The following is a 13,844-nucleotide window of genomic DNA, read 5'->3' on the forward strand; positions in this document are numbered from 1 at the left end:
TGTGGGCATCACTGGGTTGGCATTTATTGTCCATCTGTTATAACCCGCACAGTCCTACGGGATAGGGATAATTAATTACCCTGTGGATCTTGCCGAATATGAGCTCCCCGATAAGGGGGCAGAGAGACCTTTAACAATGTTCGCTTTGTATAAAGAGGGTTGACCAGTAAGGCACCGACTAGGGAAGACCCAGTAGGGAACTATTGAAGCGATATAACCCAAAAAGGTTAGGAGGGGTTATTGGGTTACGGGGATCGGGTGGAAGTGAGGGCTTAATGGGGCAGTGCAGACTCGATGGGCCGAATGGCCTCCTTCAGCACTGTATGTTCTGTATGCATGTTCTGTATATATAATAGTAATTGTAAAATAAAGTAAATTTTTGTTTTCGACCAACTTGGTGCCCTTTACAAAACCATCCCTAATTGCCCTTGAACTGAGTGGCTTGCTTGTCCATTTCAGAGGGCATTTAAGAGTCAATCATATTTCTGTGGTTCTGGAATTACATGTAAGCCAGAGCAGGTGAGGGTAGCAGATTTATTCCCTAAAGGACAGATGCGTGAACCAGATGGGTTTTACAACAATCGAGAATGGTTCCATGGTCATCATCACGCTTTTAATTCCAGATTTTGTTCCTGAATTCAAACTTCAACATCTGCCATGATGGTGAACCTGGGTCCCCACAACATTACCCTGGGTTGCTGGACACTAATCTAGTGACAATACCACCATGCTATCACCCCTACCCACAGCTGCAAGGTTACAAAATCAAGGTTTTGTGACTCATGTATGGGGACACCCAGGCCCCTCTGTGCCGCAGCATTCCATAGTCTTTCTCCAATTTAAATAATATTCCGCTCTTCTAATCTTCCCACCAAAGTGGAAAGTGTCACAACTTCCCACATTATACTCCATCTGTCAAACATTTACCCATTCATCTTTTATCCTATGCATTTACTTTTTAGGACTCTTTACGTATTCCTTTTGACATGTATTCCTACTAATCTTTGCATTATCAGCAAATTTGGCTGAAATACACCAAGGCTGGGATTATAGGATTCCCCCATCCAGCTGGGTAGGCTTCCAGGCAGTGGGGCCTTCCATTCAAGCCAAAGTCAATGGCCATTCGTGTTGCCCGCCAGCCGCGTGCCCGGCAGACCCTGTTGCGGAGGGCATCTTCGACAGGACCAGAAGATACTGCTGCCAGGAAGGGCTGGAAAATTCCAGCCTAGGTCTTTACAAAATGTTATCCTTATTACTATTTCTCATCGTTAAATGACTTTACTGTTGAACAAAGACAGTTAATGATGGTTGACCCTCTGAAAATTATGCCCAGTGGTCTCCAGAACCAGAGTTCTCTTAGTTTCAGGCATACCGCACCTAATTAGGCCAAAGGAGCTTCTAACAGATGACTGTCATGATATTCAAACACACACATCATGATAGACACACCAACAGACAAATCAGAACACACACCACCACAACCAATCACAGAAAGATATAAAAGCACAAACACGACACCTGGTGGTCAGTATTAGCTGCAGAGGAGGACCAGGACAGACCTGCTACACGACACACTCAGGGAGACAGCACGTGCAGAGTATCCAGAACGAACTGTATTATAAGAGTTAAAATAAAATAGAGTTGTACCACATACAACTGTGTTGGCTCATCTGTGCACCAGAGCACCCAACACCACAATGACTTGGGACCAATTTCAAAAGGAACAACAGGAAAGTTATTTGCATTTGATAAGCCAACCATGCTTCCCGATTCTGTGGGTCTGCTGAGATAATGGCTTCCCAACATCAAGCTCTCAACATGAATGGTACGCCTTTCAACACATAATGGTTGAGACATTGTCAGCCCTGAAAACAAAGCCAAATTCCAGATACCGGATAAATATATTTTGTTGAAGCCACTGTGGAGAAAGAAAGGAAAGTTACATGGCCAAAAGCCTTTTGGGAAGTTTAATATTACCTTTCTGAGCTATGTAGCCAGACTGCTGTTTAGCACCCAATAGGCATGCCACACAGGAGCAAACTCTGTCCAGATAGGTTCAATAGTCAAACTTGCCTGACTCCACTGGAAAATGTCATATAATTGCTGACAGACCTGATGCCTTCTATTATGCCTATTTCATCTTGCAACATCAACGCCATCTGAAAAAGGTGAATTTTACAACACCTGTCTCTAGTCAGCTGACTATTTAATGCCGGTGTGAAAGACATTTTCAGTGAGCTCTGATTTTGCTACTCTGCAACTCACATGAAGCAATTTTCGTTGTGGTCCTTATACTATAACTATATTCTCTTATCCTCCTTTTACTGGTGTGAAGAGAGGGACACTGCTAACATTCCTTTTTGCAGGTTTGTATGTGTACAATAAACTAACCTGCTGAATAAATCCTAATTTGAGTTTATTGTGGATTATTAGTAAAATTGGATCACTCAAAAACCGAGGGGTTTGGGAAAATATGCCACAGCTTATTCTAAAAAACAAACAAATTCAAAACACCTTCTGTTTACGGACAGGTGGCAAGAAGAAAACAGTGCTGTTTGAATTAACCCCTTCCTGTCTGCAAAACATCTCACCGAAAAAAGAATTACAATGAACATAAATTAACAAAAACTCATTAGGTATCATTATTTGTATTCTCAACTCACCCTCGTCCTGAAATAATTCTTATGTATTTTCTTTCATGTCGTCTATATACAAATTTAACACATGTTAGAAGATGAAACTCTTCCATAGAGTGCTGTATTTGAGATTGCTGAGATTTACCTAGAGTTATAAAAACACAATAAGATGTATTTAATTTACCAATTATTTTGTAATTCTGATTTACGAGGATATTATTTACTGGTTATACATCAATATTATGTAATGATACAAAACTCTAACAAAAGAAACCCGAATAAAATTGTTGAAAGCCATTCTGACTTTATTACCTGCTGTTTATAATTGATGATGTTAATTATTGCTACTGTTAATAATTATTATTATGAGGATAGTCTTAAGCTTTAAAAGGACATAGACATAGATATATTTATAGGTCAGGAAGAAAAATGGTAGTTGAAGTTCAATTCAGAGAAATACGAGGTGATTCATTTTGACAGTAAGAATATGGAGAGAGTATGAAATAAAGCGAGAAATTTGGGGCGCGATCTAATGGCTGCGTTGCGCCCTGCACGGATCCATGTGAGCCGGTTAGATCATGTGAGAGGTCAAATAAGTATCCACACCAGCCACCGATTATTTTCCAATTTAACCGGCCCGCTCCCATTGACAGGTTTTAGATCACCTCTGGGCATGACGAGATACCAATTAACACCAACTCAGGGCAATCTCCATTTTATTAACGAGACGGATGCCCGATCTAATGGCCTCCAGGGATCAAACTGGCTCTCCAACGGGAGGCCACGTGAGCGCCTTTCAGCACATCTTTTTAAAAACGGGAAGCTAGCACAATGGTTGCTGTGGCGATCGGAGGAGGTGAGTTGCCGTTCATGAAATTGGGCATACAGCCCTAGGGTACTCAAGCTGCTGCCCCATTGGTCGGGTGGGGTGGGGAGTGGGGGGTGGGGGGGGGGGGGGTTGGTGGCTGCACCCGGAGGGGGGGGGGGGCTGGTCAGGGGTCTGGGTGCCATCGGTGAGGGGTCGCACCTGGGTTCGGAGGTTGAAGGCCTCAGGGCCCGTGGGCCCTATAGGCCATCCCCCGGATTATGTGCACCGATAACTTGGGGAACTATAGCTGCTGCCTGTCTGCTCACTGAACACATCCAGTGCAGAACTCTGCCTATGGTAATATGGTGCAGGTCACTTTAACTCTCTCTCACTGTAAGCAGCCTCTGGCTGATCAGCTGAAAGCTATCGCTAATAGGGAATTGGCAATGTTAGGTATTAAACTAATGTGGCAGGTGGTTGGGAACCGATGCAGGAAGTTTGAGGGAATTAAAGTGGGGATAGAAACAAAAGGCAGTAAAGGGAAAAGTGAAAGGCAGAGAAACTAAAATCAAAAAGGGCCACAGTACAGGGTACAGAGACTGTGGAGAGCTCAATGAATGGGTTCAGTAAGGCTAAGAGAAATAAAACACAGGGAGAGTACAAAACATGACCGGACAGATGGTCTGAGAAAGCAGGACAGAGAGCAAGAGAAGTCTAGATTAATCTGCATTTATTTCAATGCAAGAGGCCTGACGGGCAAGGCAGATGAACTCAGGGCATGGATGGGTACATGGACTGAGATATTATAGCAATTACTGAAACATGGATAAAGGAGGGGCAGGACTGGCAGCTCAATGTTCCAGTGTACAGATGCTATAGGAAAGATAGAACAAGAGGTAAGAGAGGAGGGGGAGTTGCGTTTTTGATTAGGAAGAATATCACGGCAGTACTGAGAGGGGATATATCCGAGGGTTCGCCCACTGAGTCTATATAGGTCGAACTGAAAAATAAGAAGGGAGAGATGACTTTGATAGGATTGTACTACAGGCCCCCAAATAGTCAGCGGGAGATTGAGGAGCAAATATGTGAGGAGATTACAGGGAGCTGGAAGAAAAATAGGGTGATAATATTTGGGGACTTTAATTTTCCTAGCATTGACTGGGCCAACCATAGCATTAGGGGTTGGGTGGAGAGAAATTTGTGAGTGTATTCAGGAGGAATTTCTCATTTGGTATATGGATGGCCCGACTAGAGAGAGGGCAAAACTTGACCTCCTCTTGGGAAATAAGGAAGGGCAGGTGAGAGAAGTGTTGGTGAAGGATCACGTTGGGACCAGTGACCATAATTCCATTAGTTTTCAGATGGCTATGGAGAATGATAGGTCTGGCCCAAAAGTTTAAATTCTAAATTGGGGCAAGGCCAATTTTGATGATATGAGGCAAGAACTTTCAAAAGTTGATTGGGGGAGTCTGTTGGCAGCAAAGTGAGGGCTGGCAAGTGGGAGGCTTTCAAAAGTGTGTTAACCAGGGTTCAGGGTAAGCTCATTCCTTTTAGAGTGAAGGGCAAGGCTGGTAGATGGAGGGAACCCTGGATGACTTGGGATATTGAGGCCCTGGTCAAAAAGAAGAAGGAGGCAGATTACATGCATAGGCAGCTGGGATCAAGTGGATCCCTTGAAGAGTACAGAGGTTGTCGGAGTAGAGTTAAAAGAGAAATCAGGAGGGCAAAAAGGGGACATGAGGTTGCTTTGGCTGATAAGGCAAAGGAGAATCTAAAGAGCCAATCTTCAAACTCAATCGGGAACTTACCTCCTATTCTCGCCAGGGACTGGGCTCACGGACACTTCTTGTCTGGCCCCTGCCTCCCGATGCCGTCAGGATAAAGGACACACCATGCAGCAGAATCTCAACAACATGAAGGAAAGCCCTTACTAGGGAAAGTGCTCTTTTGAATGCAAGAATTTTCTCATTTGCCTCCACCATTCTCCCAAGGATATCTCGCAGATCTTCAAAGTGACCTCTTTAGACCTGCACCACAGCGCCGAGATCTTAATCCAGAACATTCACAACATTCTCAACAGCAGCCATCATCCAAATGCACACAGCACCGCCGTGGCAAAATCCCACTCCCCAGCAACAACACCACTGCAAGTTGAGCCCCACCCATCCAACTCCAACCACCACATCAAACAAGGATTTTCTGCAATTCATCCTGGCTCCTCTTCTTAAAACTCCAAATAGGGGGTGGGATTCTCTCAGTCCGGGGCCGGGCCGGCAAATCCCCGTGACCGGCACGAATCACGCCCCGCCAGGACACCACTACCCAGGACACCACTACCCAGGACACCACTACCCAGGACACCACTACCCGGGACACCACTACCCGGGACACCCCTACCCGGGACAGCACTACCCAGGAAGACAAAATACCGGACAGTGACTCAGAGTGGATGGGTGGAGACGAACCCCCACCCCAAAGTGCCATGGACTCAGAGTGGGACGAAGAGCACGACACAACGCCACTGCTGTCACCAACACCCTCCACCATCGCAGAAACACTCACCTCGGTTGGGCACTTTAGTGATGAGGCGTCTGGTACACTCACTGGTGCGCACAACACAGCCATCCCGGTACAGAAGGTGGAGGTAGGAGCAGCAGAGGGGCCGGGCGGTCGGAGGGCAGCCCAGCCCAAGCGAACATCTGCCGCCCAGATGGATTCCGGGTTCCTGGAGTTTCCACACCCACACATAGATCCGATGCAACCACCGACCCGGAGACGAGCGAAGAGGGTGACGGCCGGCTTGCGGCGGCTGCAGTCGAAGGTGGAGGAGTCCACCCGCGTCCAGGAGCTGGAAGTGGTGCCGGTCATGCGTGCCACCCAGGCCGACACCGCACGGGTGGCGTCCGCGGTGGAGGCAATGGGTGCGACGGTGTCAGACATGGGGAACGGTTTGCGAGGCCTGGGGCTTTCCGTGCAGGCGGCGTCTGTGGCCCAGGACATGGCTGCCCTCTCACAGGAGGCCATGAGCCAGTGCCAGCGCCAGATGGCAGAGGCGCTCAACACCATAGCCCAGTCTCAGCAGGCCATGGCCCAGTCTCAGCAGGCCATGGCCCAGTCTCTGCAGGCCATCGCTGAGAGCATCGGCGCCAGTGGCCATGTGCGAGCCGGCGTCGCACTGTCACAGACAGGGTTTGCCAACCCCCTGGGCTCCATGGCTGCAAACCTGCAGACCCCTGTCGATACCAGCACGGGCCTCCAGGACTGGCAGCGCCAGATGTCGGGGGGGCGTCGGATGGCCAGTCCGTTCACATCCCCCACCCATGTAGAGGCCTGGGGGCCATCGGGCACCCCGAGGGAGGAGGAGGTGGTGTGGTCCGTCCCGGCTCCCCCTGTAGGGGAGATCCGGGAACACCGCGACACCTCGGACCCCCCCCCCCCCCTTCCGTCCCAGGTGCATCGGGTGGGCAACGGGCAGGACAGGCTGGCAGTTCGCCATCCCAGTCGCCCGGGCCGCAGCCTGGCCCATCTAGGCCAGGACGCCCCAGGAAACGGCCGTCAAAGGGATCCAGTGTCAGAGGGCAGGAATCACAGGAGTCCACCTCCAGTTCTGCTGTACCGTCTGGGGAACCACGTAGACGTAGTCAAAGGGCCCGTAAGGCCAAACAATTAGACACTGAGTAAGTTGGCACGGGTGCAGGGCACAGATGAGTTTTAGGGGCTAGGGCACGTGCATGAACTCGTTTGGTTATTAAAGTCAATGTTCCACCTACAGAAGCTGCCTTTGTGCTCTGTCCAAAGCGTGCGGGGGTGTCATGTACGTTGAGCGCAAGTGTGTGTGTGAGGGGTGGTCTTACCTCAGCCCCAGGTGAGTCTGCCCCGTTCCCCCTGGGCCGCCATCAACATCCCCCCGGGCAGAGGACGGGACCGTGCGCTGGAGTGTCACAGCCGCATGCAGGGATGGTCCGGGTGGATGGTGGTACTGTGGCCATGGGTCAGACATAGCCCAACGATGTGGAGCCAGGAGCTCACCGCAGGACGGGTTGTCATCATCCTCCATGGCCTGCAATAGACACGCGTCCACCCGCAACTGTGTGAGCCCTGCCCGTTGTGCCGCAGGTGAATCGGCAATGGGGGGGGTGGTGTGCATGCGGGTGGGGTGGGTGGTGAGGGTGCTGGGTGGGTGGATGGGTGGGGGGTGTGGGTGGTCGGCTGTTGCCATGGTGTGTGGTCTGTGGCCATACTACCCGATTTCCACGCCCATCTAGTCAGTGAAGCGGGCGGCTATCAGTCTGTCCCGTGCCCGCTGGGCCAGCCGGTAACAGTGGACAGCCACCCGCCTGTGTCTACCCCGTCTGCCCTGACCATTACCCCCATCCCCCTCATCTGGGGAGGACTGCGCCTCTTCCTGCTGCTCCTCCACTCCGCCCTCCTCTGCCTGCGGCACATCGCCCCTCTGCTGGGCTATGTTGTGCAGGACGCAGCACACCACAATGATGCGGCCGACCCTATCTGACCGATACTGGAGGGCGCCCCCAGAGAGGTCCAGGCACCTGAAACGCATCTTCAGCACGCCAAAGCACCTCTCTATCACTCCCCTTGTCGCTACATGGGCATCATTGTAGCGGTTCTCTGCCTCATTGCATGGCCTCCGTATAGGCGTCATCAGCCACGATCGCAATGGGTAGCCCCTGTCGCCCAGCAGCCAGCCCTTCAGCAGGGGATGGCGTCCCTCGTACATGCTGGGGATGGATGACCGCGACAACACGTATGAGTCGTGTACACTGCCTGGGTAACGGGCGCAGACTTGCAGGATCATCATGCGGTGGTCGCAGACCACCTGTATGTTAATCGAATAGGTCCCCTTCCTATTGGTGAACACGGCCCTGTTATCTGCAGGTGGCCGCACGGCGACGTGCATCCCATCAATCGTGCCCTGGACCATAGGGAACCCGGCCACGGCAGAGAAGCCCACGGCCCGGGCATCTTGGCTGGTTCGGTCCACAGGGAAGCGGATGTAGCGGTGCGCCATGGCATATAGGGCATCTGTCACTGCCCGGATGCACCGATGTCTGCGATATGCCGGACAGGTCCCCACTCGGTGCCTGGTATGACCCCGTTGCATAAAGGTTCAGGGCCACCGTAACCTTGACGGACACGGGGAGAGGGTGTCCCCCGCCAGTGCCACGCGGTGACAGGTGTGCCAGCAGGTGGCAGATGTGTGCCACGTTTTCCCGCCTCATCCGGAGTCTCCTCCTGCATTCCCGGTCCGTGAGCTCCTGGTATGACTGCCGGGGCCGGTACACACGGGGCGCCCTCGGGTGCCTCCGTTGCCGTGGGGCCGCGACGTCCTCCTCCCCCTCCTGGTCCTGTCGGTCAGGTGTCCCTCCAGCCTGGGCGGCTGCCGCCTGCCCTTCTGCGGCAGCCTGCGCTGCCTCGCTGGCACGCTCCTCCTCCTCCTCCTCATCCAGGGCAACATGGACATTAGCGGCTGCCGCCACGGCGGCCAACATCGCTGGATGATCGGAAAACATGACGGCTTGGTTGTGGGGGGGGGGGGGGGGGGGGGGGGGGGGGAACGACGACATGTCATCATTGCCCATATCCCCTCCTTCCCCCCAGCCAGGTGGCATGGACCACATGGGTCCAACTGTTGGAGGCTGGCACCTGGCCAGGTGGACCAACTCACTTGCCCTCGCACCCCCCCTCCCCGGCACGGACCCCCCCATCCTCCTCCCCGGTACGGACCCCCCCAACCTCCTCCCCGGCACGGACCCCAACCTCCTCCCCATGCACGGACCCCCCATCCCCCTCCCCGGCACAGACCCCCCCAACCTCCACCCCGGCACGGACCCCCCCATCCCCCTCCCCGGCACGGACCCCAACCTCCTCTCCGGCACGGACCCCCCATCCCCCTCCCCGGCACGGACCCCCCCCCATCCCCCTCCCCGGCACGGACCCCCCATCCCCCTCCCCGGCACGGGCCCCCCATCCCCCTCCCCGGCACGGACCCCCCCATCCCCCTCCCCGGCATGGACCCCCCCATCCCCCTCCCCGGCACGGACCCCCCATCCCCCTCCCCGACACGGACCCCCCACCCCCCTCCCCGGCACGGACCCCCCCCACCCCCCTCCCCGGCACGGACCCCCCCAACCTCCTCCCCGGCACGGACACCCCATCCCCCTCCCCGGCACGGACCCTCCTCCCGGCACTCCCCCGGAGCCCAGCCCACTCTAACCACCCCCCCCGCCGCACACACACACACACAACCCGAGATACACCTCTCCCCACACATTCAGACTGCGGCCACACCATCACCTGCCCAGCGGCCAACCCCCCAGGCCGTCACTCACCTACACGCTGGTCGGCGTGAACCTGGAGCACAGGTTCACGCCGACGAAAAGGAGGTTTGATTTACGTCGACGTGAACGGTCATCACGTTGACGGGACTTCGGCCCATCCGGAAGGGAGAATATCGGCAGGCCGAAAATCGACTGCCTTGCGCAGACCCGTGCCATTCTCAGACGTCAGCGGCGCCATTAACGGCCCGCTGACTTTTCTCCCTTCGGAGACTTCGGCAACCGGCGGGGGCAGGATTCACGGCGGCCAACGGCCATTCTTTGACCCGCTGGGGGGTCGGAGAATGACGCCCATGGATTCTTACAACACCAGGTTAAAGTCCAACAGGTTTGTTTCAAATTGCTAGCTTTCGGAGCACTGCTCCTTCCTCAGGTGAATGCAGTGCTCCGAAAGCTAGTAATTTGAAACAAACCTGTTGGACTTTAACCTGATGTTGTAAGGCTTCGTACAGTGCGCACCCCAGTCCAACGCCAGCATCTCCACATCAAGAATAAGGATAGAAAAGATCCCAAAATGTGCCAAGTCAGATTATGTTGTGTGTTCAGTAGAGGTGGGACAACTTCAGTAAGGCCACAGAATTCACGGCGCAGTGCTATGATTTCCATGTCATGCACCATTAGCAACAGTGCGTGGGAAACACAGACACAGGGCAGGATTTACCGAGCAACCCGCCGCATGCTTTTCGGCAGCAGAGGCGGCCCGCCAGCGGGATTTTCTGCACCCTTTGTCACTGGGAAACCCACGTACCATTGGTGGGACCAGAATATCCTGCCGATGTGAATGGCCGTTAAATTCTGCCCACAATTTTGCCAATCTTTTACAGCTGCACTTCCATGTTCATGATGTCCCAGTTTCAATTTTAGGGTTAATAATTTTAAATGATTTTGTAATATCCTGCATGGGTCCTACGAGGTGGAAATGATTATCTTCCCTTCGGTCCGCAAGGGGTGGGGAATCTCTATTAACCTCTGCATAAAAGGTCGGCCAGTCAGACACTGACCAGAACAGGAACCCAGTAGGGATCTGCTGGGCAGTGTACATATTGTTAAAAAAAAAACCTTTCTTTATTTTACTCAGCATGGCTCCCTGTGTCTTTATTAATGATTTAAAAGTCATACAATTTTTATGCAGTGACACCATATCAAACTGAAGTTATTTGCATGCTGCGATACTTTGTTCTCAAATCAGATGAGAATTAGTATGGGCAATGCAATGGCACTTTCTGCTTACCCAAATGGCAAAACCTATGGCAACAATTTTATGCCCCCATTTACGGCAGGCGGAAATGGCATCAGGGACATAAAATAATGCAGGAGCAAAAACGGGAGTTCCGATGGTGGGTCTCCCGCAGCGATAGACCCCTCCACCCATCATCAATGTGATGCAGTTCCCACCTGGAAAGGTTGGGAACCTTGTTTGAATTAATTATCATTGCCCGTAACTTCTTCAGAGTGACAATCTCCATTGGATTGCCACTCTGGATGGACTTATCTTCGCTGGGATTCCAAAGCCCCTGTCTTGCCCAACCTTCCTCACTCAGGCTGAGTGAGACAGGAGCAGTGAAGCGCTCTGCTGGCTGAATCACCATGGAGCAACAGGAGTGCAGAGAGTGAAGTCACGCCCCTTTTTATGGTGGTAGCTGCCATGAAGGGAAGGTTTAAGGAAATAATTTAATGGGTAAGCTTTAAGTGTAAGAGATTCAAGCAATCAGGGAAGACCAGAAAACGGGGAAGGGGAACTGGGAAGTGGGGGGAGGGGAGAGACTCAGAAATACACCATAAAGTGGATGGGGGGGCCGAGCAGATCAGGACGGGAGGGGAGGGGAGGAGGCAGAATGGAGGAGAGGGGACAGGGCGGACCAGAGGATAGGGGAGGGGGCGGTCCTGAGGGAAGGTGGCAAGGCAAGGTGCACTGGAGGAGGGAGAAGAGCGCATGGGGTCGGGGGGGGGGGTACTGGAGCCGGGATTCCGCACCGGGAATCGGTGTTCCAGACCGGAGGGGAGAGAGCGTTCCAGACAAGATAAGGGGTGGAGGTTGTCCAGGAGGGCAGTGTTGGTGTCCTGGACCAGAGTTGGGTTCTTGTCCCGGACCAGAGGGCTGAGGGGGGATGGGAAAACTGCCAGTGTCCCGGACCAGAGTGGGGTGTTGGTCCACACCAGAGAATCGGGGGTTGGAGGGGTGATTGGGCCACGAGTGGGGGTCAGGTCGGGTCAGGGGGGGTGTTTGGATTGTGGGTGGGGGATGGGGTTGTGGGGGATCAACTGGGTTCATTTGTGTGTGTGTCCCGTGCGAGACTGGGTCTGGGGTTTGCATAGTGTAGCGCACAAAGACTCCGAGAGACGAATAGAGTGAAGTCGATGAGGCTTTATTAAGCGTGACTGTTTCCCCCGCAGTTCGGTAGTAGACTGCCTGCGGGGGAGGACTCCAGGTACTTATACTCCGCCTTCAGGGCGGAGCTAGAGGTCAACGTCCAACCAGGACCCGGGATCTGTCAGCCAATGACATCATGGCTTCACAGTCCCACATGACCCCTAATGCATACTACCACATTCACCCCTTGTTAAAAATGAACCCGGCGGGGTGATGCTTCGCATGGTGGTAAGGGTTTACAAGGCTGGTCCTGGGAGGAAAACTTTCACATGGTATAACAGTATGTACAAGGTTTTTTTTTTTTTGTTTCAAACTATTTACAGTAATCGTCAGGAAAATACAAAATGTTCTCGTTAAAAGTCCACAAAGTCCACATTGTACTGTTAGATCGACGCCACGAGTCGGTCGGGCGGTCTGGTCGTCCGTGTCGATCGCCTCGGCCCCGGTGATGGTGGTGGTGCTTGTTTCGGTGTTGTCTTCTCCGGGAGCCTTACGGTTTCAGCTTGGGCTTCATTCCTGGTCGGGCCTGGGAGGAGGACTGATCCTCCTGGGAAGGGGGCGGTCGCGGGGTGCGGCGGTGGCAGGAAGGGGGGGGGGTTGGGTGATTGGTGTCGGGGGGGTGTGTGTGTTGCCGGCGGGCGCCAGATCTCGCAGAGAGACCGTGTCCTGTCGGCCGACGGGGTACTCCACGTAAGCGTACTGCGGGTTCGTGTGAAGGAGGTGAACCCTTTCGACCAACGGGTCCGACTTATGCGCCCGCACGTGCTTTCGGAGCAAGGTGGGTCCTGAGGCCGCCAGCCAGGTCGGCAGCGACGTTCCAGAGGAGGACTTCCTGGGGAAGCCAAGGAGGCGCTCATGAGGCGTTTGGTTAGTGCTAGTACACAGTAGTGACCGGATGGAGTGGAGGGCGTCCGGAAGGACCTCCTGCCACCATGAAACTGGGAGGTCCCTGGACCGTAGGGCCAGTAGGACGGTCTTCCAGACCGTGCCGTTCTCCCTCTCTACTTGCCCGTTCCCCCGGGGGTTGTAGCTGGTCGTCCTGCTCGAGGCTATTCCTTTGCTGAGCAGGAACTGGCGCAGCTCGTCACTCATGAAAGAGGACCCCCTGTTGCTGTGGACGTATGCGGGGCAACCGAACAGTGTGAATATGGTGTTCAGGGCTTTAATGACTGTGGCCGCGGTCATGTCAGAACAGGGGATGGCGAATGGGAAGCGGGAGTACTCGTCCACCACATTAAGGAAGTATATGTTGCGGTCGGTGGAGGGGAGGGGTCCTTTGAAATCCAGACTAAGGCGTTCAAAGGGGCGGGAAGCCTTAATCAGGTGCGCACCATCCGGCCTGAAAAAATGCGGTTTGCACTCTGCGCAGATGTGGCAGTTCCTTGTGACTGTACGGACCTCCTCTAAGGAGTATGGGAGGTTGCGGGACTTGATAAAGTGGTAAAACCGAGTGACCCCCGGGTGGCAGAGGTCCTCGTGGAGGGTTTGGAGACGGTTAATTTGTGCGTTGGCACACGTGCAGCGGGATAGGGCATCGGACGGCTCGTTCAGCTTTCCGGGATGATACAAGATCTCGTAGTTGAAGGTGGAGAGCTCGATCCTCCACCTTAAGATCTTGTCGTTTTTGATTTTGTCCCTCTGTGCATTATCGAACATGAAGGCTACCGACCGTT

General features: G+C 53.4%; 1 protein-coding gene across 1 annotated transcript in view; it reads right to left on the reverse strand.

Annotated features, from left to right (window-relative positions):
* The window catches only part of LOC140430266 (low choriolytic enzyme-like), a 183,240-nt gene that overhangs the window by 123,467 nt on the left and 45,929 nt on the right, over positions 1-13,844 (reverse strand). Inside the window, exon 4 of the mRNA XM_072517691.1 lies at positions 2,664-2,781. Coding sequence (XP_072373792.1) covers positions 2,664-2,781 — 118 coding nt within the window. The remainder of the gene's footprint in view (positions 1-2,663; positions 2,782-13,844) is intronic.

Source organism: Scyliorhinus torazame, chromosome 10 (genome assembly GCF_047496885.1).
Source record: "Scyliorhinus torazame isolate Kashiwa2021f chromosome 10, sScyTor2.1, whole genome shotgun sequence".
NCBI classification, from domain to species: domain Eukaryota; kingdom Metazoa; phylum Chordata; class Chondrichthyes; order Carcharhiniformes; family Scyliorhinidae; genus Scyliorhinus; species Scyliorhinus torazame.